Genomic DNA, 26,534 nt, shown 5'->3' on the forward strand with positions numbered 1-26,534 from the left:
TATCTTTAATAATGCTCAAATTAGTTACATGATACCCTGCTACCCTCTCCTCAAGATTGTTCTGGCCAGAGAAACTGGATATTCAGTTATCAGCAAGCTTTCCATTTCCAAGCTTTCCTTTCCTTTCCAAGCTCCCATTTCCCAGTCTGTTTTGTCCTCTTGCCCCTACTCTCACTCATCCCATGCTGAGTGGTAAAAACACACTGATTCTTGGATCCAGCCAGCCTTGGTCCTCTTCTCCGTGCTGCCCATGGTGCTCTAGTAATGCCCCCTTCTCAGTAATGTTGGGTAGATCTGAAATACCCTCACAAAATGATCCCCCAGCTTAAGTAACTCAACAGCAACAGAAAGTGGGATAGAAAAAAATGCACGAAGCATGTTGGTTTTGGGTTTGGTTGGTGGCAAAGTTTGGGGGGATGCTGTATGCTACTCCTGGTAATGCTTTTTCCTGCGGCATTTAGCACTGAATGTTAAGAAATTACTGCTAAAAGATGGTCTGTAATTCCAAGTTCCAAAGAAGAGCAAAGTCAGGAGAATTTCCTAAGGCCCATACCCGTCTACTGTGCCCAGAGAGAAGAGGTGCTACACTTAAATTCCAAGTATTTGAATCCACTGAACTAGCATCCACTTATATTTTTGTTTGTTTGTTTTATTAAGTAAGCTCTACACCCAATGTGGAACGTGAACTCACAACCCTGAGATCAAGAGTCACATGCTCTACCAAGTGAGCCAGCCAGGGGCCCCAACTAGCATCCGTTTTTAGCAACAGTCAACTCCTTAGACTAAAATACATTAAATAAGACATTAATAAAATCATCCCATTGATTATAAGCTCTCTAGCCATCAGAATATAAGCGTCAGCCAACTAAGAGGTATCAGGATAAGAAAATCACTGATTTAAGGCTATTCAGGTTGTAGGAAGAAGAAGACTATTTTTTTTTTATCAATATGCAATTTTATATTTAATAGTATAAAAAAGATGGGCAAAATTATAGCTCTTACCTGGATTTGCAGTCCATCTAAAGGAGAGCACCTGAGACATGTTGGGGGAATCACTGAAGATACACCATCAAGCTAACAAGTCCCGGCCATGAGACCAAAGTGATCTTTGCCTGCCCTTCCAGTAAACTAGCTGTTAGCCAAAAGCGCTAACCTCTAAGTGGAGTGTTCGTTAGTTGATGCCAAGAAATCCCTGAGCAAGGAAGCTGCCTTCCTAATGGACAGATAGGAAGCTTTATTGTGGATCACTTAAAAAAAAAGTTTTGGGATGTTTCTGTTATATTTTCTGTTTTATAAACAGCATGATGACAATAATTCCCCACTTACACTCTTTGAGAGAGTGGCCCCTGCTGACTGAGCGTTAAGATGAAGAAGGAGAATCTCTTGCAAATTCACGTACGTAGGGTCAGAAGGAATATCCCATTTTTCAAAAAGAAATATAAAATGCAACATCCAGTGACTTTGGTGCTCTGACAAATAATGACATTGGTCAGCGGGGTGCAGAGAGTGAAGATATCCTGCTCCCTTTGTTCTGTATGTTGTGAGCAGCGAAGTCTGCATAGGTCATTCCACCGGTGTGCCTATGCCCTGCTATAAAAAAGCTCAAACAGTGCTCCAAGAGGCCAAGAATTACTTTAATAATTTTTTTTTAAAAAGTTCAAATGGCAACACAACCGTAAAGTTGATACATCACAGAAACAAAGGTCTTTGCAGGCAACACTGATTGGGAATAGCAAAACACTTGGCTGGTGAAAAAAATGAAACTCTAAATTATATACAATAGTAGCTAAGGGTGATATTGAAAAACAGTCTTATTTACTGTGACTCGCGATTTAACTTGCCATTATCTATTGCTTATTTATTCAGGGTTGTAAATAATACTTATATAGAGACATAGAGATGTGTAAAAATGAAACATTGTGAAAAAAATACAATTTTTCAATTTCATATGAAACTCAAAGTATAAGTTTTGTCCAATATGGAATGTACCTACATTTGTTTATATTAGGGCTCTAAAATCCATTTAAAAATTGTCTTTTGTTTTTAAAAAAAGAACAGCTGACCCACCATGCAAGTTCGCTGTGTATCTTATTTGCTCAAAATGAGCATTTTCAGGTGAGGTCTGTTTTTTCTGCCCAAAGTCTGGTATAATTCAGTTGCAGTTGTACTGGCCCGACTGTGGAAAGAGTTTCCGTGAAGAGTCTGATGGCAGCATCTGGATAAGGGGCAGTCTCGGGAATGCAGAGTGAGTAGAGAAGAGGGAGGTAAGAGCCCAAATCCTTATGAAGGATGACGTTCAGTTGTTAAATTTTAAGGGATATCCAATGGCTTTTTCCAGGCACTCAACTAAAGAGCCGGCGGAAAGAAAATCCCTCTCTACTTCTACGAATTTGATATAGATAGATTTGGGGGAGACTCCGGGATCCACAATACAGTTCTGGGACAAAAACCCATTAATACCAACCCAATCTTTGCTGAAGGTTTTGGTATTTGCTTGGAAATGTAAAAATAAGCATTGCTGGAGAGTCCTAACCTCAGCAATCCCGAGGTAGCAATAGATTATTCGGGTGGGTTCAATTTCCACCTGTAACGAGGCTTGCGCCGAGAGGGTCTCCAAGTCAACCCGGCCCTCCTTTCCCGGGTCCAGAGAATGTCGCTCCAGGTGTGGAGATGGGGGCCTCTCCATACATTCTTCATAGCCAATGGCATAAAGGCCTGGACTTTTGGGAATGCCTCCCGGTAATAAATACTGAACCACGTTCCCCCCAGTTGGTTTGGAATGGGCAATGGGTATCCAGTCAATTTCCATGTGCAGCTCCAAGCATCGAGCTTCACTAATGGTGATCTCTAAAAACTTGTAGTAAACATTTTTCCAGTTCATTTTCTGCACACGGGTCATAATGATCCGTCCCTCGGGCTTCTCGGAGTTGAAGTATTCCCGCAGTCGCTTGCCGAGGGGCACCTGGGAGCTGATCTCAGCATAATGGTAACGAATATCCTCTTTCCAACGGGTGTTATAACCGATTCCAAAAATGGCCAGTTTGTTAGAAAGATGAAGCCTTGAAAAGTCCGTCCAGCTCTGAAACAGTTCCCATTTCAATTGTACTGATTCCAAAATCTGGACGATATTTTGCATGATGTCTCTCTTCCTAGAAAGGGAAATACAAAGTCAAATTCTTCAGGTGTCTAGTTCAGCACGATGCACCAGTACTTTCTGCAGTGATGCAAATGTTCTAATCTGTGCTGTCCAATATGGTGGCCATTAGCACTTAAGATGTGATCAGTGTGAGTGACATATGAAATTTTTAGTCATAACTTAAAATTATGTTTAAATAGACATGTTGGGGCACCTGGGTGGCCCAGGCATTAAGCATCTGCCTTCGGCTCAGGTCACGATCCCAGAGTTCTGGGAATGAGCCCCGTATTGGGCTCCCTGCTCAGCAGGAAACCTGCTTCTCTCTCTGCCCACTCCCCCTTCTGGTGCTCCCTCTATTGCAGTCTCTCTCTCTGTCAAATAAATAAATAAAATCTTAAGAATAAATAAATAAATAAATAGCCACATGTGACTAGGGACTACCGTACTGGACACTGCAAGCCAAGATGAACATAGTATTAAAATCTGAGAAACACTCTTTCCTAGGAAATTTCTAGCAATTAATGATAAAGTGCTTTCCATGACTTCTAGAGTCTGGCTATATTAAACTTAGTAACTATTGATATGTAAGTCCCCGGGGTTTTAGAAACCCAAATCAAGAATTTAGAATTTTTTAACTTATTAATCAATTCCAGGATAGTGAACGCACATTGTTATATTGGTTTCAGACGAACCATCCTGGAACTCAAGACCTCCACACGACACCCAGTGCTCCTAACGACTGGTGCACTCCTCCATCCCTGGCCCCCATTTCCCCTCTGGGAGTCATCAGTTTGTTCTCTATAGTTAAAGAGTATTTCTTGCTTTGTCTCTCTTTTCCCTTTGCTTGTTTTGATTCTTAAATTCCACAGATGAGTGAAATCATATGGTATCTCTCTTTCTCTGGCTGGTTTATAAAGTGGCTATTTCTATGCATAGAATGGCTGCAGGCGAAGGGTCCTCTATTCAAAATGGTATCCTGCATCACTTAAAATAATGAAGAGCTTAATTTCTAACCTGGAACTTCTTAGAGTTCAGTAATTTTGGCCCATATGTGTTTGCTGTAGGAAATGCACAACCAATTATGTCTAATGGCCTGATGCAGAAACAAAACGATATTTTCTTCCGGTTGTCTGAAACTCATACTACTCCCAAATGATGAAGAATTGTCAGTTAATCACAGAATTAAGATCTGAGAATTCAGATGGAAAAAGTCTACATCAAACTTAGAAGGGAAAAATGAATGGGGACTATTGCTCAAGGGGAGCAAAAGTATAGAAATTATTTCAATTTGGATTTGGAGAGTTAACAGAGTAAGGCTGAACATGCTGGGAAGTTTTTGTTTCAGATGCTGCTTAACTCCTAAAACCGGAACTGATACTTGACGATAATTCATGCACTATATATGAGCATATGTAATTACAAGTTTGTTTCTCAGGTATGGCAAAGACTTTAACATTGAAAGATGGAAGTCTGTTAAATGTTAACTTAGTAACAATCTATTACAGTCTACATCGGTCATAGGTTTAAGCTACAAAAATACTCAATGACCACCCTTATGTACGATCGAACGCAGGCAGAGAAGAGGGTGTACAACTTCTTGGAAGGAGACAATGCTTGAAAGTTTCCTATTAAATCCTTGTATCTTCTAGGGGAAGAGTCTGGGGAACAAACTGGGGAACCTCCCACATACTCATTCTCCGTCTGTCCTCTTACTCTCTTTGGCGTTCTCTGCAAGATGACAAAATGCTAAGATTTTGTTGCCTGCTGCTTCTCGAAGCCAGAGACTGCCCTAGACTTATCTTCCACTCTTTAGTTTGTCACAGAAATTCTCAGGTATTGGAGTGGCCATCTCGATAAAATCACTGCATTGCTGGAGAACTGTTCCTTCTCAGAGTACACAAAGGCACTCAGTGATCATTCACGTTCAGCTTGGTGCTCAGGAGGTAAAGATAGAGGACTGTGTGTCTGCATGAATGCTGAAAGAAAAGCTCTCTTATACAGCCACCATCCTTCCTTGTCCTCTTTTGAAATGCTACAACGATCTCAAGGACCAGGCTAAGGAGTTGGGATGGTGGAGGGCAGAGATTTTCATTGATTCTGCTCACTGATCAACATCCCAGTGCCTGCCATGAAGTAGGCACTTGGCAAATATCTGTCAACTAAATGAGCAGGTTAGGTGACTCTACTTTATGGATGAAGGATGGCGCATATATATATATATTTTTTTAAGAGAGGTTTTTTTTTTTTTTTTTTAAGATTATTTATGACACAGAGAGAGACAGAGAGAGAAAGCCCAAGCAAGGGGAGCAGCAGGCACAGGGAGAGGGAGAAGCAGGCTCCCCAAGGATCAGGGAGCCTGACATAGGGCTCGATCCCAGGAACCCAGGATCATGACCTGAGCCGAAGGCAGTTGTTTAACCAACTGAGCCAGCCAAGCACCCTGAAGGTTGGTATGTTAAACTACACACTATGTCCACTATCTTAGGCTCATCCCACTTATACTTGGAGAAAAACATATCCAATGCCCAGATGAAGTTATTTTATTCAGCACTGTCTTAGCCTTAAATCATCCATAAGGAATAGTTCTGAGTAAACTTGCACTGGAAAATAAATGGCCCATTAGGAACCACTTTAAAGCTTCTCACTGTGTGAGCTAAAACCTGGAGCAGAGGCAGCAAAGTGGTCCATTTCTACAGAACCTGCTGATCTGATGTCTGTCTGGAGATCCCTGGGCCTAAGACTCATCACATTTTCAAAACTACGGAGCACAGTAAAAATGAGACCCAGGTTTTTATTTTTTTATTTTTATTTTTTTAAAGATTTTATTTATTTATTTGACAGACAGAGATCACAAGTAGGCAGAGAGGCAGGCAGAGAGAGAGGAAGGGAAGCAGGCTCCCTGCTGAGCGGAGAGCCTGATGCGGGGCTGGATCTCAGGACCCTGAGATCATGACCTGAGCCGAAGGCAGAGGCCTTAACCCTCTGAGCCACCCAGGCACCCCGAGACCCAGGTTTTTAAATGGCTCCAGAGAAGGGTCTATTTTAGTTCCTGATTTCTGAAATTCCAACCACGGGAAAAGTGCAGATGGTAGGGACACCCATTTTGTGAGGTCTGAGTTCATCTCCAGTTAGGTCACCTGGGCCTCTCCTCAAGGTCCAAGCAGTTGAAAGGGAGAGACGGGTCATTTTAGTAAAGGAGAGACAATGGCCTTTTTGGAGACTCAGGGCCTGAAGGGATGGACTAGTAATAATGCATTTTTTGAAAATATTCAACATCAGAGTTTCCCTTCCTTTGGGACATTCTGATGTCCCAACTGGAAAACAGACCTACTTCCCAACAAGAAACAGCCTCAGGCTTACTGACTTGAGTCATAAACTTCTTTGTTGAGTTGTGGGGAGTGGTTATAATTTTGAGAAATAATTCTTGATCCCTAAACTTTCACCCTTTCCCCTCACAGGGGAGCAGCTGATACTGGGAATTCTTTTGTTCTACAGATACTCTGAAAAAGAAGCATTTGCAAAGTGGGTGGTGGTGGTGGTGGTTGGCTCTGTGAAAACAAGTTTCCTTTTTATATTGCTTGTTGCTTATCACAGCTCTTTCCATCTTGCCTGTTCCCCCTTTGTCCACCATCCCCTCAAACACCAAGTTCACATGCGCACAATGAAGTACAGAAGAAAAAAATGGGTGCTATCAGGGTTTCTGGATGACCAGATCGAAAAAAAGAATGGCATTCCTCTACTTTCCCCCTAAATTGATCTTTTAATATATTTATTTCATAGACTTAGTGAGGGACTTCCTTAAAATTAATTAAAAGAACCACAGGGACGCCTGGGTGGCTCAGCCATTAAGCATCTACCTTTGGCTCAGGTCATGATCCCAAGGTTCTGAGATCGAGCCCTACATTGGGCTGCTTGCTCAGCACAAAGCCTGCTTCTCCCTTTCCCACTCCCCTTGCTTGTGTTCCTTCTCTTGCTATCTCTCTCTCAGTCAAATAATAAATAAAATCTTTAAAAATAAATAAAAGAACTACAAACATAGCATCACTGAAACTCAGAGTCCTGTGGTCTCCTTACAGAAGACAGAACTGAACTGACGTAGCCAGCAGAAGGACCCCAGCCCGGGATTCCATCTTTCGTCTGTCAATGTCTTTCTTTTCCAAATGGATAAAAAGGCCACCCAGGAGCTTGCTTCTTGATCCCCACAGTGTAATATCATAAGGCATGCAAGTGCCCCTCTGGCCTTTCTGGCATCATAGCCAACCCCAGATTAACTCAGGGCCCTGCGAGTCATCTCTGTAACATAATGAAACACCTACCTACATAGCCACATTCGAGTACAGGCAAACACCATTGACACACTTGTTTTTGTGCTAACACATTTATTTCTTCATGTCGTATACAAAATTCTCGGTGTAGATTAACTACTGGCAAACATAAGCTAAACAGATGAGACACTGTGAATACAACTCCTCCCTCAATGGTATGGCTGTATTTTCCATACATGTCTAATGACAGCAGTGACTTTCTATGTCTTCCCAACAGTCATTAAATTTAGGTTAATATACTTTGTAGAAAGAAGCATCTACTTACTGTGCCTCTTCAGAAGACTCTTGTTTTATTTTTAATGTTCTCTTTGTGACAGGTATTTCATCTGAAAAGCAAGGTTTTTGAAACAAATTATATTTTTCTAAGTAGCACACATTTAGGTAGAGAAGTAACTGTGTTTACTGTTCATTTCATACTTTGAATGCAAGGCTGTAATTCCAGTGTCAAACACTGTCCAATGCCAGATTTATAAATATAACTCTTATATAATGAGATGCATACATTTATATGCAAGATCAGAAACCAGCTCTACAAGTATAAAATTCTTCAAGGTCACCAGTGGATTTCTAGCTAGGAGCTTAAAGCTTAATTTCACGGCAAACATGATTTTAAAGAAACGAGAATGAAAAATGATTCTCTCCTCAGATTTTCTATGTAGGTTTTACAGAGCAATTATTCTCCCAATATCACGATCAATATACTCTGCATGTTATTTTTTCTCAAAGGTTTGGGTGGAACTTAACTCTCTAGGGCAAAACCCGAGTAATGGGATGCCAAAGCCATTTAGACCTTATTACCGTTTAGAAATTAAAGGGTGGCGATGACTTGGCATCGGCCCTTTTTAGTCTCCCAATCTTTAAGTTTCTCGCATTGTGTTAATCTTATAGTTTTATAGCCTCTTTCTTCTCTCCTTTTCCCTTCCAATATTTGAGAGATTAAAAAAATATAGCATTTGTAAGAGATATTAGCATTTAATCCTTTTTCTTTTGAAATTAGCATTTCTCTATCATCAGGAATTCTGTAACACCTGGCCTGTGGACTGCTACCGTGAGCTAAGGAAGCACATTTACAATGCCAATCCTACTTACGCTTCCTTGGAGGCTACCTGAGCAGCTCACTGGGTAGTCAGAACGTTTACTTAGAAGTGAACACTCATCACATAACTTGTTACTGAACCACACTGCCTGCACCAGAAACTGGGTTGGGACTTCCAAATTATGAAAGCCCAAACTGGAGCAATTGTTGCAAAAACAACTACATATACCTCTTTTTCAATTAGGCCATCCCAGTTTGAAATCGATGGCCAAGAGTTTTGTTTTCCATTTTTAATGCTAATCTAAATCATTCCAGCTACTGCTTGGATGGGATTCTTAGTGAATTCTGAAGTATGATCACTGATAAAATTCAAACATCAGCTCTTTTCAATATAAACTGAGGCTTCTTTTTTGTTGTTGTTCAGACTAAAGTCTGGCTGGGGACCTTTTCCAATTCATAAGCAGAAAAGTATTTGGGATAAAGCAAGGAAAAGATAGTCATGTCCAGAGAAGTTGCACCAAGAGTTAACACTCCTGGCAGCTGTCTTAGAACTCAGGAGGTGCAGGATATTTTAAATTGCATAGGATTTCACTTGTCCCTGATTAGGAATTCTGCATCTTTAGGAATTTTGTTCGTAGCCTCATCCAAATGACTCACACCAAGCTCTAGCTGGCAATTTAGGGCCAAAACAACGATGCCAATGTTGCCCCAAGGAGGCTGGTCATGTGCCTCATGTAGACAGTGGGAGCAGCACTAGAGGCTAGGACAGCGACTAAGGGTGGGTGCACATGTGAAGGGGTACACACACACACACACACACACACACACGTGTGCGCATGCACACACACGTTAATTCATATGTATTGGCTTTCTTACCCAATTCCTGATCTGTTGGATAGCCATGGAGATCCTGACTGTGGTTTCCCCAGTCCTCCTGTGAATACTCCTCCATAGTGCTGCCATCTGACTCCAGCTCCTGGTACAAGCCACTACTGTTAATAAGTACAGGCTGGCAGGGCTGAGCATCCCATCCTCCCTGACCAAACACCTGTTCCAACTGTTCAAATGTGTAACTGCTCTTTCTTTTCCCAACACCATGTTCTTTCACCCGACTGTAACACCTGCGAAGGGTCTAAGACACAAAGTCTTTTGTTATTCCTTTAAAGCTGTACTTCCTCTTCCAGGTACGGACCACAGATATTAATTACTATTAGACAGACACAGACAGACAAACATAGACACATTGTTACAGGAATGCTAGATTTCAAATTCATTATTATATTAGAAAAAAAACTAATTTAGCATTTACTCAAACATGTTATAATTCAAACAATTATTTTGCAATTAATCATCCATTAAACAACAAGAAACATTACAACATTATTGCATGTACCCCATACATATATTTTTATGCCCCCACCCCCCCTTTAAAAAGAATAAGAAAAAAAAAAAAAAAGAAAACAAGAAATACCAGCCAGCCAATAGGATGCACACCTGCCACAGAAGAGAAAAGAGCTGCTATTGTGCCCAGAATTTGGAAAAAGTGAGGGAAGGGAGGACAGAAAGAAGAATTTCCCAAAGCAAAGAATATAACCTTCCTTACTCCTAAGAAGGAAAACAGGGTCAAAACAATTGTCTAAATGAATCAGCTAGTAAAACATATTACTTACGAAGTCCATAGTCCTTAACTAACTTACTCTATCTTTAAGGAGGTTGCTAAAATTTGAAAGAGGTCAAACTGATTATGCTACAGATCCCCAGTCTCAAACACCAACCACTCAGAAACAATACACTCATTCCCACATCGAACGATTAGCCAGTACTCATCAATTCAACCAACACAAACTGCCAGCTAAAACCAACAAAGAAGGCCAATAATTTCCTTTTTGGGGGGGACGGGGGGAAAGTGAGGTGGACAGGGATCATTTTACTTCCTTCTCTGCCTCGTGCCACACAGCAAATAAAAATCACTATGTGAGTCCACAGAGAAAACCCGGACGATTTTATTATCTTGCACAACACTTCCATTTTCTTCATGGTCTTTCAATGCATACTTCTGATCATTAGCCCTGCTTCCTTAACTCTGTCTTACATGTTTTAAAGGATAAATCAAGGACTTAGTCCCAGCATCCACATTTAGTTCAGTTCTATCCACTGTCTATCTCATCTCTGCTGCTTTTGTTCCTTCGAACCTCCCTTCTCCTTGACTGGATTTCACTCAGAATTTTCTTGAGAGAGACGAGACCCTTTTTCCCTGATGGCTCTCAAATACTTTCTGACTCAACTCTACAAAACCCATTCACCTCAGACTTAATGTATACATGTTAGCCAGACTGTAGGTTTCTCCTAAATGTGAGATTACTTTCCATAAGCCAATATGTCACATATTCTCACCAAACTGAAACAACTCTTAATAATCTTTACAGAACCTCCATGAAAGTTCCGCATCTTTAAATCACAGTTGACAAACGACAAGACACTGTCAAATACTTTGCAGATCTGTCCTTTGAGACCAGAAATCCAGATGGGCAAAAGGAATAATCAAAGCAGGACACACAGGATGATCTTCCTCAGACATAAACAGAGCAGTGAGCAGTCTCCCCATCAGAAAACCAGCCAGCCTACCCCCTGCATAAGCACCTGCCTCTCCCCGCCTCTTTCTAGAGATCTCTTCTGGTGCCTCCAACAATGCCTTAAAGAGCTGAGGTTTCTGATTAATACACTCTTTAAAAAAGTGTTCCCTCTCTTTCTCTTTGTAAAAGAGAGTCACAACTACATAACACAGAACTTTCTAGAAAAAAATCAGGCAGGAACTTGGAAAATGTGTCACAGGGCAACTCTTCCAGTGGAAGGAGACAAATGCCTGCAGCAGATCTCATTTGACTTTCTATATACTCCCCTTTCCCAGTGCCCTCTGCCCTCCTTGCAGGGATTGGAATTTGAATTGCAAACATCTCCTGCCAATTTATTTTTATCTCACAATGTCTTGTTTCTGCCTCCAAGAACACCCCAACCACTCTTTTCAACTCCTCCAAAGACCGTACATGGAGAGTCCCGGCCATGTCCCTTTCACCCTTCCAAGGCCATAAATGGAGATGCCACCACTCACTCCTTACTGGCTGCCCAGAGAAAAGCACGCAGCACACAGAAGAGCCCAGTGGGATCTGTCACTGAGGGTTATTTCAGAAGTCAAGGAATAAAACTGATGTTCCTTTGAAGAAAGGTGCCAGCCTTCTCAGGATGTGATATGGGCATAAAGCAAAGCCACCAATTGTTGACTATATACATGATGGAAAACCACAGAAAAGATTGGCTTTCTTTGAAACCACCAAATTGAGCTTACAATTTTACTTGGCTTAAATAACTGTGAATAAGGAAACTAGTAATATCTAATGATTTTAGAGACCGAAGAATAGTCAGGATACATTCTATATTTCATCAAAAAAGGCTAAGAGATCTTGCCACCTCTTTCTTCATAGTGTACTTCTGTAATACACTTCAATAGTGTAATGTGCTGATATGTAAAATATCTATCAGGGGCCTGCAGGAAAAATGTTTCGTAATTCCTAAATCCATACGATAGGAATTTGATATGTTGAAATAATGTTAAAAAAAAACAAATTTCCAGATTGACTTTAACTCTCTCAAGACATAAGTACACATAAGAGGTACCTTCTGAGTTCAGTAAAAGACCCACAGATCCAAGGAGAGGCTGTTTGAATAGGGACACATCAACTAAGATAGAAAAAAAAAAAAGTGAGAACTCAAACATGAACTTGACCACCACTACAGGAGACACTGGAATTCAGTGGAACTGCAGGGACTTTAGAAATGGATAAAAGGAGCATATGGAGACCTTCCAATCAGAAAAAGTTACACTTCCCACACTCTAAATGATGAACCAAAGCAGGCAATTAAATAACTGTGTGTCTGTGTCAACAGTCCTAAATAAGCCAACTGAAAAACCTACTCTAAATCTGAGATTAAGAGAATGCTCCAGCATCTAGGAAAAACAAAGTCTCACCTCCCATTTCAGACAGCCATGCCAAACCCAACAAGAATCTCAGTTTAGCTTTCTTGGAAGGCCATTTCCTACCCAACACAAATACCCACCTCACTGCCCTTCTTTCTTTAGCTCACTAGTCTTAGAAATGTATGGGAAATTAACCTCTAACTTTTTTTTTTAAAATTATGATCTCGCGGAGGGAGTAGGGGCAGGGAAAGAATTTGCTTAAAATTATTAAAGACCAGACTATTCACAATGGAGAAGAGTAACACTTTCCTTATTACTAGAAATTTCCTCATAAATCAATATACAATCTCCCTTCTGGGGAAGAGGAGTGAGATAATACTGTATCTTGAACGAAGTCAGAGGGATAGAGGTCAGGAGGAGTCAAGAAAATCTGGAAAGAAGAACTAAAGGAGAGGTAACAACTTGATCAGGTGGTCAATCAGAAGAGTCTGGAGGTATTCGGTTTGGAAGAAACGCCAAGTGGTTAATGACTCCAACAGGAAAAGAACCAGAGAAAAGGCTTCAAAGTTTGTCCCATTACCAAAGCAGGGAGGAAAGTAAGATGGCTGACAACCGATAATTTATAGACAGAGGGAAAGTTTCACCAAAGTTTAAGACTGGAGTGAAAGGAAATGAGAGAATAAAGATGACATTCATTGTGGATGAATGTAAGAAGGGTCTACGGGGGAGGGGGTGCGGGTAAACAAAGGCAGGAGTTCTAGATTGGCAGGATTGGGGGTTTAACGGCAGCAATGCAGAGAAAGACCCAGGGTTACAGTACACGTAACATTAAATACAGTGCACAATGCAGCTATCTTGCCAAAGTAAGTAAATCCAGTATTGGGTTGTATAAGCAGAGGAATCACATGTAAGCTATGAAGGTGGCTCTTCCTCTCTATTCAGCACCGGTGAGGCCACAGCTGGAGCACAGCATTCAGTTCTGGGCATCGAACCAGCTACAAGAGAGGGAAATTGTAGAGTTCAGAAAAGGGCAAATAAAATAATGAAAGGCTTGGAAAATAAGATCTATAAGTAGGGCCAGTGGTTTCATCAAAGCCCTTCCTGACATCACATGAGCTACTTTGGGGGTAAAAAATAAGGTGTCTTTCACTTCTGTGTCCTCCAATTCCTCCTTTGACTTTCAGGAAGCGGGAGGAATTGAATTCTTCCCTGCTACGGCAAAGCAGGAAGCAAACTAAATAATCATATGGGCATATGCCAACCAATTCTGCTACTGGCTCAATCATTGTCTCAAAATTTGCCCCATTTCATACAATCATAAAATAATCACCATGACAAAACCACTGTTCTAACCAAACTGACTACAGGTGGGACAGGGTATGTAATAAGGAGGAATGGAAATAAGGCATAATAGCCACATAAATGTGTCATTTAGGAAACACTGGCATGATCCATCTAGGATGTCGGATGAAAAACAAAGTCAAACTGCGAGGCAGGACAGCTTAGTTGTAATAGCAGGAAACAATGTTATAAGAAAACACAAGCAGTGAAACAGATTTTCAAATGTAGTTGTGGAACTGGGAACACTAGAAATGGATTACATAGTTGATCTTAACCCTCTAGCAACTAAATAGGATAAATTTGAGATGTTTTAAACCCAAATGGATGTTTAAACCCAAATGGTTACTTATAAAGAATATACTTATTTGCAGTCAGAGTCTTAAAAATCACATGTTCTATTCCACAAAAGATAGGGGAAATCATCCTGGGGGAAAATCGCCAAACTAGTCCTTTATAAAAGTGTTAAAAACAATACCTCAGCCTAAGCACACATGAGTTTTGAAGCAAAAAGGTCTTTGTGAAATACATCTATCTTCTTCCTTTAAAGTTACTGCTTTAGGGCACCTGGGTGGCTCAGTGGGTTAAGCGTCTGCCTTTGGCTCAAGTCATGACCTGAGGGTCCTGGGATCAAGCCCCACATCGGGTTCCCTGCTCAGCAGGGAGTCTGCTTCTCCCTTGCGCCTCCCTCCCCACCCCACCCCCCTTGTGCTCACTCTCTCTCTCAAATAAATAAATAAAATCTTTCTAAAAAAGTTATTGCTGTAGTGTAACTGTTACAGCAAGCTGCTCTTAGTTAATGAGGCAACAACAAAACCACTGAGTTTCTTCCAGTATCTTTTAGAGAAACTCAAAAGTTCTTTAATTTGTTTTAGTTGCTTACTGGGAGCACAAAAGGTGGGGGAAAACAAAAAACAAACAAACCCCGAAACAGGAGACATAAGCAAATAAACACATTTCTGCATACAGTAAGAGAGATATTATAAGTATAGCATATATTACTACAAATGCATGTCTATTACAGAGAACTATAACTAATGATTAGGAAGTCACTCAAGGTGAAATCCATCTGGGGGCTTGCAGAAGTTTTACTACCTATTTTCTTAGGTTTTCCATCAAAATCTGGCAAGTGCATTTGCCAATCACCCAAACGCTTTAAAATCAACCCCAAACCCCAACAGATCAAAACCAAGACCAAAAATACATCACTTTCACACTCTCCCACTTCTTAGCGCTACAGAGGAGGTTTTGGCAAGTGAAAGCTCTTTCTATTCTTAAATTTCTCTTTTCCTTTTCCTCTTCAGAACAGAGGTTCTTAACTTTTTTGGGTCATGGATCCCCTCCCCAGAAAAACGCACATATGAAATTGTTTCATACAATTTCAAGGGGAACATGGACTCTGAAAGCCCATACAAGAATCTTGGGTTAAAAAGCTGCTCTAGGGGCGCCTGGGTGGCTCAGTGGGTTAGGCCGCTGCCTTCGGCTCAGGTCATGATCTCAGAGTCCTGGGATCGAGTCCCGCATCGGGCTCTCTGCTCAGCAGAGAGCCTGCTTCCCTCTCTCTCTCTCTCTGGCTGCCTCTCCGTCTACTTGTGATTTCTCTCTGTCAAATTAATAAATAAAATCTTTAAAAAAAAAAAAAAAAGCTGCTCTATACCACGGTGTTGTTTCTTCCATCAAAGAATAGAACAGGTATTAGTCAGAAGCTCTAAAATAAGGTAGGTTTAATTTGTGTATTAGGTATTACAAGAAAGATTGGGACAACCAGTTAAAGAACAATTTAACCAATTTGCTCCGTATCCTGCTCCTTTAGATAAAGCAGCATTAATATTTCCTTTAAGAGATAAATTAGCCAAATTCCCCTGCTTTTTGAAAGAAGCAATTCCTAGCAGTAAAAACATACAAGGATATCAATTTACTCATCACAAAAATGTAGGACTTTTCTCCCACCTGCTAGAGAAGAAATCTTTTTCCAAGGTGGTAATTAGGCAATATTAAATGATTCATAAATTATACTGATTATTAATTGAATCACATAATATGTGATTATTCATTATCTGATTCACTTATCATTACAGATGCTAGATAAATTACCTAAGGTAACAACTTACAACAGGGAAGATCACAGATCTAGAAACAAGTGTAATAAGTCTTAACTACTTTCCTTAGTAGTCACAATGACTAAGCTCTAGCATCCTCCCATTTTAATACTGCCTAAAGACCAAAGGGTCTCAAAGAAATTGGCAATGTCTACACTAATTTGTCCTTAACCTGATGGGACTAAGTCTGATCTATTATTCTGCTGGAATTGTTCATATCATGGTTGGCAGTGTCTTAATTACTAAGAAGAATGACCCTCAAACTTTGTCCTTAAGTCATTTGAACACTTGATACTTTGTGTCTATATCACTATCCTAGCCAGATAATCTCTTTGGTAAAACTTTCTATAATACACTGATTGACAACGGGTGGGGGGAGCTGCCCAAGGCTCTAAGAGCAAACCAGGTTCCATCTTCCAAAATATTATAGATGTTTTGAATGGAAAAGAACCTCAGAAATCATGTAGTCCACCTTCCTCACTTACCAACTGAGGAGACAAGGACCTAAGAGAAGTAAGTATTCCTTCGAAAGGGATTTGGGTGGGGGAAGGGGAGGTACCAAATGCAAATATGAAGGTTCCCTAAGAGAACTATTCCCTTAGATCATAAACTCTGGGAGGTAGAAATTATGTCTGCCTAGTTCACGATTCCCGTGTGCCCAGAATAGTGCCTATCACATAAGGGTTCAATAAATATATTTATTAAGTAAATGAATTAAGGTAATTTTCACATTCTAAATCACTTGCAAGAAGAGCAATTTCTTTTTCTTAGCAGAGAAAATCAGGAAACTCATTGTATAACCACGGTTTTGTATTATATGTATAGAATCAATAAATCCAAGGTAGCTAAGGCTCCGCCTTGAAAAAAACGGGAGCAGAAAAGGGTATGACACATAGATACAGTATAATTAGCAAAGCAAATTCCCTTCGTAACAAAGGGAATAGCTGCAGAGGGCAAGGGCTATTTTAACAATATCTACCATGCTTGCTGTTATGGTTTCCTTTGGGTGAGGGAGGGGTCCACCCACCAAATAGGGCTCTGTTGCTCTGTCCAAATTTGATCATTTCTTATGTCTTACACATTAAATAAATAAAATATTCAAGGATATAAAGTACAGTTCTGTCAAAGATAGAAAAGGAAAAAAGACTCAATTGTTTCCTGGATTCTGATAGGGCCAGACAGAAGAAGGCCCACCACAAACCAAGAGATCTTACCTCTCTGGAGCCCCAGTTTCTGTGGGGAACTGGCCAGGATTGGATTTTTTTTCAGCTTGCGCCACATTCCAACTCTGGCTACGAGTGACTCACTTTTGTGTCTATAACTGGTGAGTCCTGGCTTCAGGAGGGAGAGACTCTTCAGGAGATTTTTAATCCTCAGTGAGCGACAGCTCCCCTACGTTTTCTAGGTTTCTCCGTGCTAGCAGGTGAGGGTCTTGTCCATTCAGATTATGAAGAAGAAAAACCCTCAAGGAGGGCTATAGTAACTGCTGAAAACACATCTTCCATTGCTCAAGGAACTATGTTCACGGACTATCCATTTTCAATTCTATACTGTTGGTAAGTCATGTGGGTGTTCATACATTATCTCGTCTTGGCAGCAACACCGTACAAGGGGACCTAGGAAGTGTGGTCATGTTTAAGGGCTTCTTGGGATACGAGAATCCTTCTAGGCATGAAATCCTCAAGTGCTGCTCTATTGAGAACAAGACAGGTCAAAAAATTAGGGCTTCCTGAACTACTGAACTCTTTTGGACATAAGCAGCCACAGAGAGTTACAGCCATCAAAGACGGTCACATACCACTCTTTGTCTAGAACTTCCTCCCCATCTAAATGGGGGAAAATCAGTTGTTTGATAAAGAATTCACCTGGATTAGGTTATTTTCACCTGCCCTCCTCCTTCAGTTCTGAAGCTGCTGTATTAGCATCTCTGTTAAATCTTTTTCTCAGTACTTCACACTCTGGGGCAGAACCTCAAAGGACATTCAGATGATATTTAAAATGTTAACTTTTGTGAATATGTGAGAACTAAAAAAAAAAAAAAAAGAAAGAAAGAAAACATATTCAAGAGAGTTATCTAAAATATTTCTAGGATAGCAGGGGAAAACCGTTCATCTGTAAAGTCCTCCCACACAAACATCCTGCATTGGACACTAATTGGTCCATAATTAAGAACTACACACACACACACACACACACACTTACAGAAACACCTCACACAGCTTTAGCATTACAACGTTGTACTGCTTCCCAAACACAGGGTACTTCCTGCTAGCAATGAGACCGGTGTTTAAAAGGAAAATGGTGCAAAGCAATTCTCCCCCCACCAAAAATACAGTAAGCCACCTTACTCCTTTCATGTGAACCATGAAAGGTTTGTATATATTTTCTTACCAAAAACTACCATCTATTATGCAAAGATAATCTATACTACAGATTCTTTCCCTTAGTAAATTTGGCATATTTGGTTGTGACGTCTAGACAAAATCATTGAAAAAGAAAGGTTATTAGAAATCCCCCATCATGGTATCTGGGTACAAGCATTAGTCTTGACTGAATCTGGGACAAGATTCAGACAATTGTTTTTAAAGGGGTAAATATTGAATTAAAGTTGAACTTTGAGTAACACGGATTTGAACTATAAGGGTCCACTTATACATGAATTTTTTTTTGACAAATACATGACTGTAAATGTATTTTCTCTTTCTTATGATTTTCAAAATATTTTTCTTTAGCTTATTTTATTATAAGAATACAGTACATAATATATATACAAAATATGTCAATCGACTCTTCATATTATAGCAAGTCTTCTGGTCAACAGTAAGTTATTAGTAGTTAGGTTTTTGGGGAGTCAAAAGTTACACCCAGACTTCTGACTGCACAAGGGGGTGGTGTCCCTAATCCCCATGTTGTTCAGGGGTCAATGTACTTCAAAAAGTGGGGTTTTTCTTTTGCATTTCCATGGTGTAAACTACAGATCATAAACACATGCACAGAACACATCTTCATATGCTGACAAATACCTTTTCAATGAAAGCCCTGAAAATAAGCATGTTTTAAGTTTATGCATTTGTCCTTTGGCAACCTGAACTTATTTAGGAAGTTGTTAGAAAGAAATTCAAGCAATCATAACACTTTCTATAGCTCATTTGGTAGCATTTTTATATTTTACTCTTACCTTTATGAGGCTTGCTAAAAGTAATAGCCATATGAAAAATGTAGCCTACAAAAATCAAACATTTTCCATATGCGGCTCAATGTCCCATGCAATGAAGGTAAAAACCATTAACTACCATTATTCTCAGTGCCTACTGTATGCTGAGATTTGGGCTAAGCAGTTTATATTTATTATTCCTAATGTTTACTTTAATGCTAAAAGAGAGGGTCCCAGGAAACAGTCTCAGGAGCCAGGGCAGCAGTCTTATGGAGGAGAGCTCTTGAGAACGCCTGTGAGAGACTGACCGGAACAGGGTTGGGGAGATAAACAGGTTGTAACAGAGGCCTCAGCTAACCTAAAGTGGGGTGAGGGAACTGGGATGAGCCTTCAGAGTCGTCCTGAACTGGGGCAAGGAGGCTGTATCTTTGTATTTCAGCACTGGATGCAGGCTGCCCCTGGAGAAGGAGCCTGACCTTGGGACAGACAGCTCACTTGGGCAAAAAGAACTTCCTTCCAGGAATTCACCAGGAAGCCATGACCAGTCATTGCTCCAAGCAGCCTGGGGGGGGGGGGGTTGGGATGGGAGTAGACTGACTAGTGTCTCACTCCTGGAGGAGGGTCTGGGGAGTGTATCACAAGTATATGAAAGACACGTGATACATCCCTATTTAACTGAATAGAGAACTAAGGGCAAGGTAAGAGCTTATCCAAGGTCTCTATCAGAGCCTCGTTCACGCAGATTAAGGATTCAAAACTAGGACCCGGTATTCCTCTCTTCAGCAGACATTGAAAAGTAAAGAAAATCACTGTATTTACCTTTCTGCCATAGTTGCCAGAAGTTTATAACAGAGCTCATTTTAATATTTAGCGGAAGTAACTGTATTTACTTGGGTTACTCCCTGCACTGATTTCTTATTTTCTACTTTTAGCTTTCTTCCTATGCATATTTACTTTCTTTGACCCATTTACATTATGTATTACAAACAGTTCATCTCATCCTCATCATCTCTAAGAAGAGTACCTATACCATTTACACATTAGGTGAGTGACGGCAGGCTTAGGTAATGAAACTCCATGGCCTCCTTTTGGTAACCCACATCCTTACCTGCTTTCACTGCCAAAAAGTAATTCTACTTTGTAAATTCCTTCTGCAGTTCAAACTTAACTTCCTTTAAGAGGAGTTGGTAGTTCAATAAATACCATCACTTATATAAAGATCTGAGTGAACTGAATCTTTGACAATAAGACTATTTGTTTCAACACCTGTTGTAAACTCTTCCTTGGGTCTTCAAGTCAAATGTTTTTCACTGTGCTTATAATCTTAGGACACCATGAATTACCTGCAAGAATTTTTAAAACGTGTTTTCCATGTTAAGTAACATATATGAGCATAATAACATCCATGTTGCTATGTGTCTTTGCTATTGCATTTGTTTATGATCACACTGTTGCCAAAAATAGTTCAACTGTCAACATTTTTAAAAATGTGGGCTGATGATTCATAAAGGGGTTAACATAAACAAGTGGTTAAGAGTATGGATACAGACTGCTCAGTCCAACTTCACCACCTGCTAGCTTTGTGACTTTAGGTGAATTCATCTCACTGTGCCTCAATTTCTCCATCTGTTAGGTGGGGCTAATAATAGTACCTCTATCATAGAATTGTTGTGAGGGTTCAATGAAAAAATATAGATCACTTAAAATAGTATCTACTGAATAGCTTGTCCTCAATAAATATTAGCCATTCTAACAAAAATGAAAGTCACACCACATGGAGACCACTTATAAATAAAGGTTAGTTCAAATAGAAAAAGACAGCCCCAAAGTTTTATCACAAAGCACATGGTAAGAATAACAAATCGTAGCAGTCCGTATCAGAATCTTGTCTGGAAAGCAAGTTTCCGCTAAACCACATCACCCAAGGTTAAAGGAATGCTAGCTTGATTTTCTGATTCTTAGTTTTATTGGTATGTAGAAGTATTTTAAAGTTATTTTTGTTTGATAACATGTGAGATCAGCAAGTGTTATACCTAGATTTAGGTTTGTTACATATTAAGTAACATTGTTGCATAAACATGTTTTAGATTGTTCAAGTTTCAGAAACACCAGGCTATACTAGCATAGCTTCTTTAACTTTTTGCTTGCCTTTCCTCTTTATATATATAAACCAATCATCTAACTATTTTCAAAGGTCTGTAGTCTTGGCGAGAATATGGTGACTAACACGGACATATAAAGAAAAGGGGAGAAAAAGAATCCTAACTAACTACAGGAATAGGCCTTACTCATCAAGCAACCTGCTTACAAGAAGCAGTAGGCAGAATAGCATGAATCAAATAAGTATGAATGACCCATTTATTTTCTTGGAGTTTAATGGAACAAAAAGCATGTGGATCTCTCATTCTTTTTTTGGTGCATGAAAACTTACTGGAATTAAAATCATGGAGCACCTGGGTGGCTCAGTCGGTTAAGCATCTGACTCTTGGATTTGGCTAGGTCCTGATCTCATGGCTTGTGAGATGGAGCCCTGCTTCAGGTTTCAGGGTCTGTGCTCAGTGAAAGTCTGCTTGGATATTCTCTCCCTCTGTGCCTTCCCTGCCCTCGCGCACCCCCCACCCCCCGGCCTCTCAAATAAGTAAATCTTTTTTTTTTTTTAATTAGATTCACCACTTTTTGCAAAATAATATTTCACAGATATAGAATTATGCTACCATGAAGTTAAAGTATCTCCACTGATTTTTCTTAATTTTATACTGTGGTTGTATATTACCATATAAAGGAGAAATACTCTTTTATACTGTTCAAAAACAGGCACACCTCTGATCCCTCGAAGTCCAACTATTACCCATGTCTCCTAATTTGCAAAAGAGAGAAGGGACATTACCTGGTTATGTAAAAGACTGAGTTAAGGGTGTTCATTCTCTAATGACTGAATGAGTATTAACAATGTTGTAGTTTGCTGCTTCATGGGGCAAACTTCAGTGACAACTGGACATATCACAATAAAAAGGTCTCATATAAAACCATATACTCATTCTTAATACAGAAAAGGCAAACTGAACCTCTATGACTAACATACAATGAAAGATAAGAGTCAAACATTCCAAGGCGCCTGGCTGGCTCAGTAAGCAGAGCATGCGACTCTAGATCTCCAGGAGTTCAAGCCCCAGTCAGGCATGGAGACTACTTAAAAAAAAAAAGAAAGAAAAGAAAAAGAAAAAAAGCCCAAACATTGTAAGGTCAATAAGGTTGATACCTAGTAATATATTTGATCGGCCTTCTTTCTATTGTGCTAATTGTTTTAAATTGCATTATTTTAAATATCATATTGGTTTCTATCAGAATGTAAGCTCTTTGAAAGGGGTTTTCTTTGACTTTGTCCATTGATACATTTCCAGCACCTAAATCAATGCCTGGCATGCAGAAGCAGCTCAGAAGATTTTTTGCTAAATGAATGAATGAATGAATGAATAAAACTTCCTTAATATTTTATATGGCGACTGAGAGATCAAATATAAAGTGAGATTTTCTTTGACCTATCACACACTCTTCTTTCTAAATCATAAACCAGCTCCTTCCATTTAGAGAAAGTATCTGTAAATTTAAAATAATAATAATAAAAGCAGTTTTTGATAGATACGAACTTTATTCTGATTTTATTAATATCGATTACAAACATAATTGACTTATTCGAATAAATGAAATCTGAAGGTAGATATTAGAGAAACAATATTGTGAGTTTCAAAAATTCAGGCCATTACAACAAAATAGTCTTACATAGGCTGAGAATATGCAACTAGAAAACAAATCTAAGTAAATAACTTCCATTCTATTGTATCGATCTATATTGAATGAAGTATTACTTGGTAGCTCAAAATACGTAATTTATGAATACAGCCAAGAACACATATATAAAAATAAAATAATGGCTGTTATTCCTTAAGTATCTGAGAATAAACACAGATTTGTATTTTACTAAGGAATAACAATACATCCCACTAAGTGACAAGATAATACTTGCTTGATTAGTGCCAAGAAAAAAAAAAAAGGATTTCCATTGGCTCTCAAGGACTCTCTCAGCCACAATAGGTAAGAATTAAAACATTTAAATACATGCCTTATTCCAATACCCATTTTCCAGTGATTCAGAACAGCAGGGGGAAGACTCCGCATAGATTACAAACTCCAGATAATTTGTAACATATGCATACGAGGCACAGATTTGCATTCATTCCAGAACACTGAATGAAGTTTTTGCGATGGTCATTAGCAGGCGGACAACCAAACTGCATGAACCCACCACAGAAATAAGATAAAAGAGAACCTGATAATCATAGCAATCCTATCAATTGTCTCAAATCTACAGCTTTGTGGTACTGGTCTTTGTTTTTCAAAGTCAAGACATTTTTCCTCCCATATTTAAACCTTTTTAAACATTACATAGATATAACCTTCGAAAAGGAGAGGGAAGGAGCTGCTATTCTACCTGATATGAGCATACTTCAGAGGGCCTGTACGACAATTAACATCTGAAATTGGAGATGGGACTTTTAGTTGTTGCCCTCTGGTAATGTTAGAAAAAGGAGGGGGGAAAAAAGGGCAGGATCATCAGTTCTAAAGCTCAGGGAGATGAGAATCCAAGAGTCTAGAATATATCAAGGTAACATAGAGCTATGCTAAAATGGTGTGTTAGTTGGATCTCATTGGTTCTAGAACCAACTCTAAAAACGTAGGTTATGAGGCACTGTGATGATCTCTGAGGCTATGACAAAGATCCCGTGTAAGCTGGTAGAAGCTGTGTGTGGGGTTAAGATCTATCATACCCTAGAGATTAGAATTTTCAGATTTCCCAAACAAGCCCTGCTGACTTGGGTGTATCTGAAATCTACTGTCTTCTCTGTTTTCATAACGATTGTTTTATTGCACTTCTAGTCCAGCTTACTGCAAAAAGCCTCTGAATGATCTGTGCTTCTGGTTTATGCCTCCAGTCTCATTTCTTATCACTGCCCACCTCCTTCCACCCTCTTTCCACCAACCCTAGGCTCCAGCTATCTAGAATTACACAGCGTAAAACATTTCACCAGAATATCTGGGATATGACCTGTTCCAAATTATGATGTTTCTGAAGTTCTGATACCTTTAAGCTAAGAGCACGATGACTGGAAATATCTTGATCTCACCTCAGTATCTTCTCATCTTTTATCTAACTGTAGGTTATAGCCCATTAGTGAGCTGGGTTGGGAAATCCGAATTTCAGTAGGTTGTGATCACCTTTCTGCTATTTCTGGGGCACCTGGGTGGTTCAGTGGGTTAAAGCCTCCGCCTTTGGCTCAGGTCATGATCCCAGGGTCCTAGGATCAAGCCCTGCATCTGGCTCTCTGCTAAGCAGGGAGCCTGCTTCCCTTCTCTGCCTGCTTCTCTGCCTACTTGTAATCTGTCAAATAAATAAATAAATAAATAAATATTTAAAAAATAAAAAAAAATTTAAAAAAGACCACCAAGGCATCAAAAGGAGCCACAGAGGCAAAACTTTAGAACTCAGTGTGCTGGGTGAGTGAGCAGCACACACTTGGCAACACCTTCCCCAGCTCCACGGGAGCCCAGGCAGGTCTGTCTCCCAAAGGGCTGATGAGTGTAAACGTTAGAGGAGGCAGACAGAGTGACAGAAGGGGGAGGATGTGTTGGGGGTGGGTGGGAGGGATCTGTTTGTCCCCTGGGGTTGAGCTTTTAACCTGTCTCCCTGCTTCAGTTCCTCTAGCTCCTCCATCCTGTGGTCTCCTGGGTGTGCCCCGTGTGGGGACCAATGTGACCCTGAGCTGCCAGTCCCCGGGGAGTAAGCCAGCTGCCCAGTACCAGTGGGAGAGGGCACCCCCCATCCGCCCAGGTTTTCTTTGCACCAGCTTTAGGTGAGGGAACTTGAGACTGTGGCTGGGGGAGAGAAAGATGAGAGGCACCAGAGGGACTGGGGTGAAAGGGGAGGTCGTGCTGCAAAGTAGAGGTGGTAGAGGAGGAGGAGGACGATGCAGGGAGTGGACTGGGGAAAGGGAGCCTACCAGAGGACAATGTGTTGGGTCCTTGTATACTTGTGACACTCAAGAGGACATAAGGCCTAGTGGATTCGGAGCTAGGATACTTGTGCTCACATTTAACAGAACATACCAGAGTATACTGTACATCGTTAACTAGAGAGTCATTTTGTGGATTAAATAAAGGAATGTCTGTGCAACACTTTCAACAGTGAACAGCACGTGGCAAATGTTATATAAATCTTAGCTATAATCATTATAATTTTGTGAAAGGGTTTCAGTTACACATATGTATCATGGGAATATTAGGCCACAGGGTAAAATATTTGCCTTCTTATTGTATGTTCAGAAGATGTACTGCTTTGGGAGCGCCTAGGTGGCTCAGTGGGTTAAAGCCTCTGCCTTTAGCTCAGGCCATGATCCCAGGGTCCTGGGATTGAGCCCTGCATCAGGCTCTCTGCTCAGCAGGGAGTCTGCTTCCTCCTCTCTCTCTCTCTCTCTCTCTCTCTCTGCCTGCCTCTCTGCCTACTTGTGATCTCTGTCTGTCAAATAAATAAATAAAATCTTTAAAAAATTTAATTAAAAAAAAAAAAAAAGATGTACTGCTTCAGTTTTTCTTTCCAGTATATAAGAATGAGATATATAACACGGGGCGCCTGGGTGGCTCAGTGGGTTAAGCCTCTGCTCAGGTCATGATCCCAGGGTCCTGGGATGGAGCCCCACATCGGGCTCTCTGCTCCACAGGGAGCCTGCTTCCCCCTCTTCCTCTGCCTGCCTCTCTACCTACTTGTGATCTCTCTCTCTCTGTCAAATAAATAAATAAAATCTTAAAAAAAAAAAAAGAATGAGGTATATAACAGACATTTGCACAACTATAAAAAGGTTACTCATCAACACATAAAATTGTCTAGAATTGGTATGTGCAAATTACTATTACTCCAAAACTACCTGCTCTTCACTTTTCTTGGTTCTTTAGGATACCACCAACTAGTAATTTGTACATTCTAAGTCCTACCTTCACCAATACCATGCCCTATGGCAAACTGTTCCTCAACTGAAAGGCATGACTTTTTTTTTTTTTTAAAGATTTTATTTATTTATTTGACAGAGAGAGAGATCACAAATAGGCAGAGAGACAGACAGAGAGAGAGATGAGGAGAAGCAGGCTCCCTGCTGAGCAGAGAGCCCCATGCGGGACTCGATCCCAGGCCCCTGGGATCATGACCTGAGCCGAAGGTAGAGGCTTAACCCACTGAGCCACCCAGGCGCCCCAAGGCATGACTTTTTATGAGACTGACACACTATCCACTGTGCTAACAAGGCACCTGAAAGCCATGCATTTTTTCTTAACAACTTATCACTTAAAAATTTTTTGGAACTACAGCATTTAGATGTTTCCAGTTTAGGATTCATGAACAAAATATATTTTACTGTATTTACAGTT

The 26,534-nt window shown here is 40.2% G+C and overlaps 1 protein-coding gene across 7 annotated transcripts in view; it reads right to left on the reverse strand.

Moving 5' to 3' along the window:
* Positions 1-1,613: 1,613 nt before the first annotated feature.
* Positions 1,614-26,534, reverse strand: part of MSANTD2 (Myb/SANT DNA binding domain containing 2) — a 32,829-nt gene continuing 7,908 nt past the window's right edge. Inside the window, exons 1-5 of one of the 7 annotated variants that reach the window (XM_032359688.1) lie at positions 17,122-18,613; positions 13,376-13,465; positions 9,374-9,473; positions 7,727-7,787; positions 1,614-3,149 (exon numbers count right to left, since the gene is read on the reverse strand). In XM_032359688.1, the coding sequence (XP_032215579.1) occupies positions 2,297-3,149; positions 7,727-7,787; positions 9,374-9,449 (990 nt within the window). In that variant the 5' untranslated portion in view covers positions 9,450-9,473; positions 13,376-13,465; positions 17,122-18,613 and the 3' untranslated portion in view covers positions 1,614-2,296. Of the gene's footprint in view, positions 3,150-7,726; positions 7,788-9,373; positions 13,466-17,121; positions 18,614-26,534 lie in introns of those variants that run through there. The other 6 variants (XM_032359687.1, XM_032359689.1, XM_032359685.1 and 3 more) reach the window with 6 other exon arrangements.

This window comes from Mustela erminea, chromosome 9, assembly GCF_009829155.1.
Source record: "Mustela erminea isolate mMusErm1 chromosome 9, mMusErm1.Pri, whole genome shotgun sequence".
Classification (NCBI taxonomy): domain Eukaryota; kingdom Metazoa; phylum Chordata; class Mammalia; order Carnivora; family Mustelidae; genus Mustela; species Mustela erminea.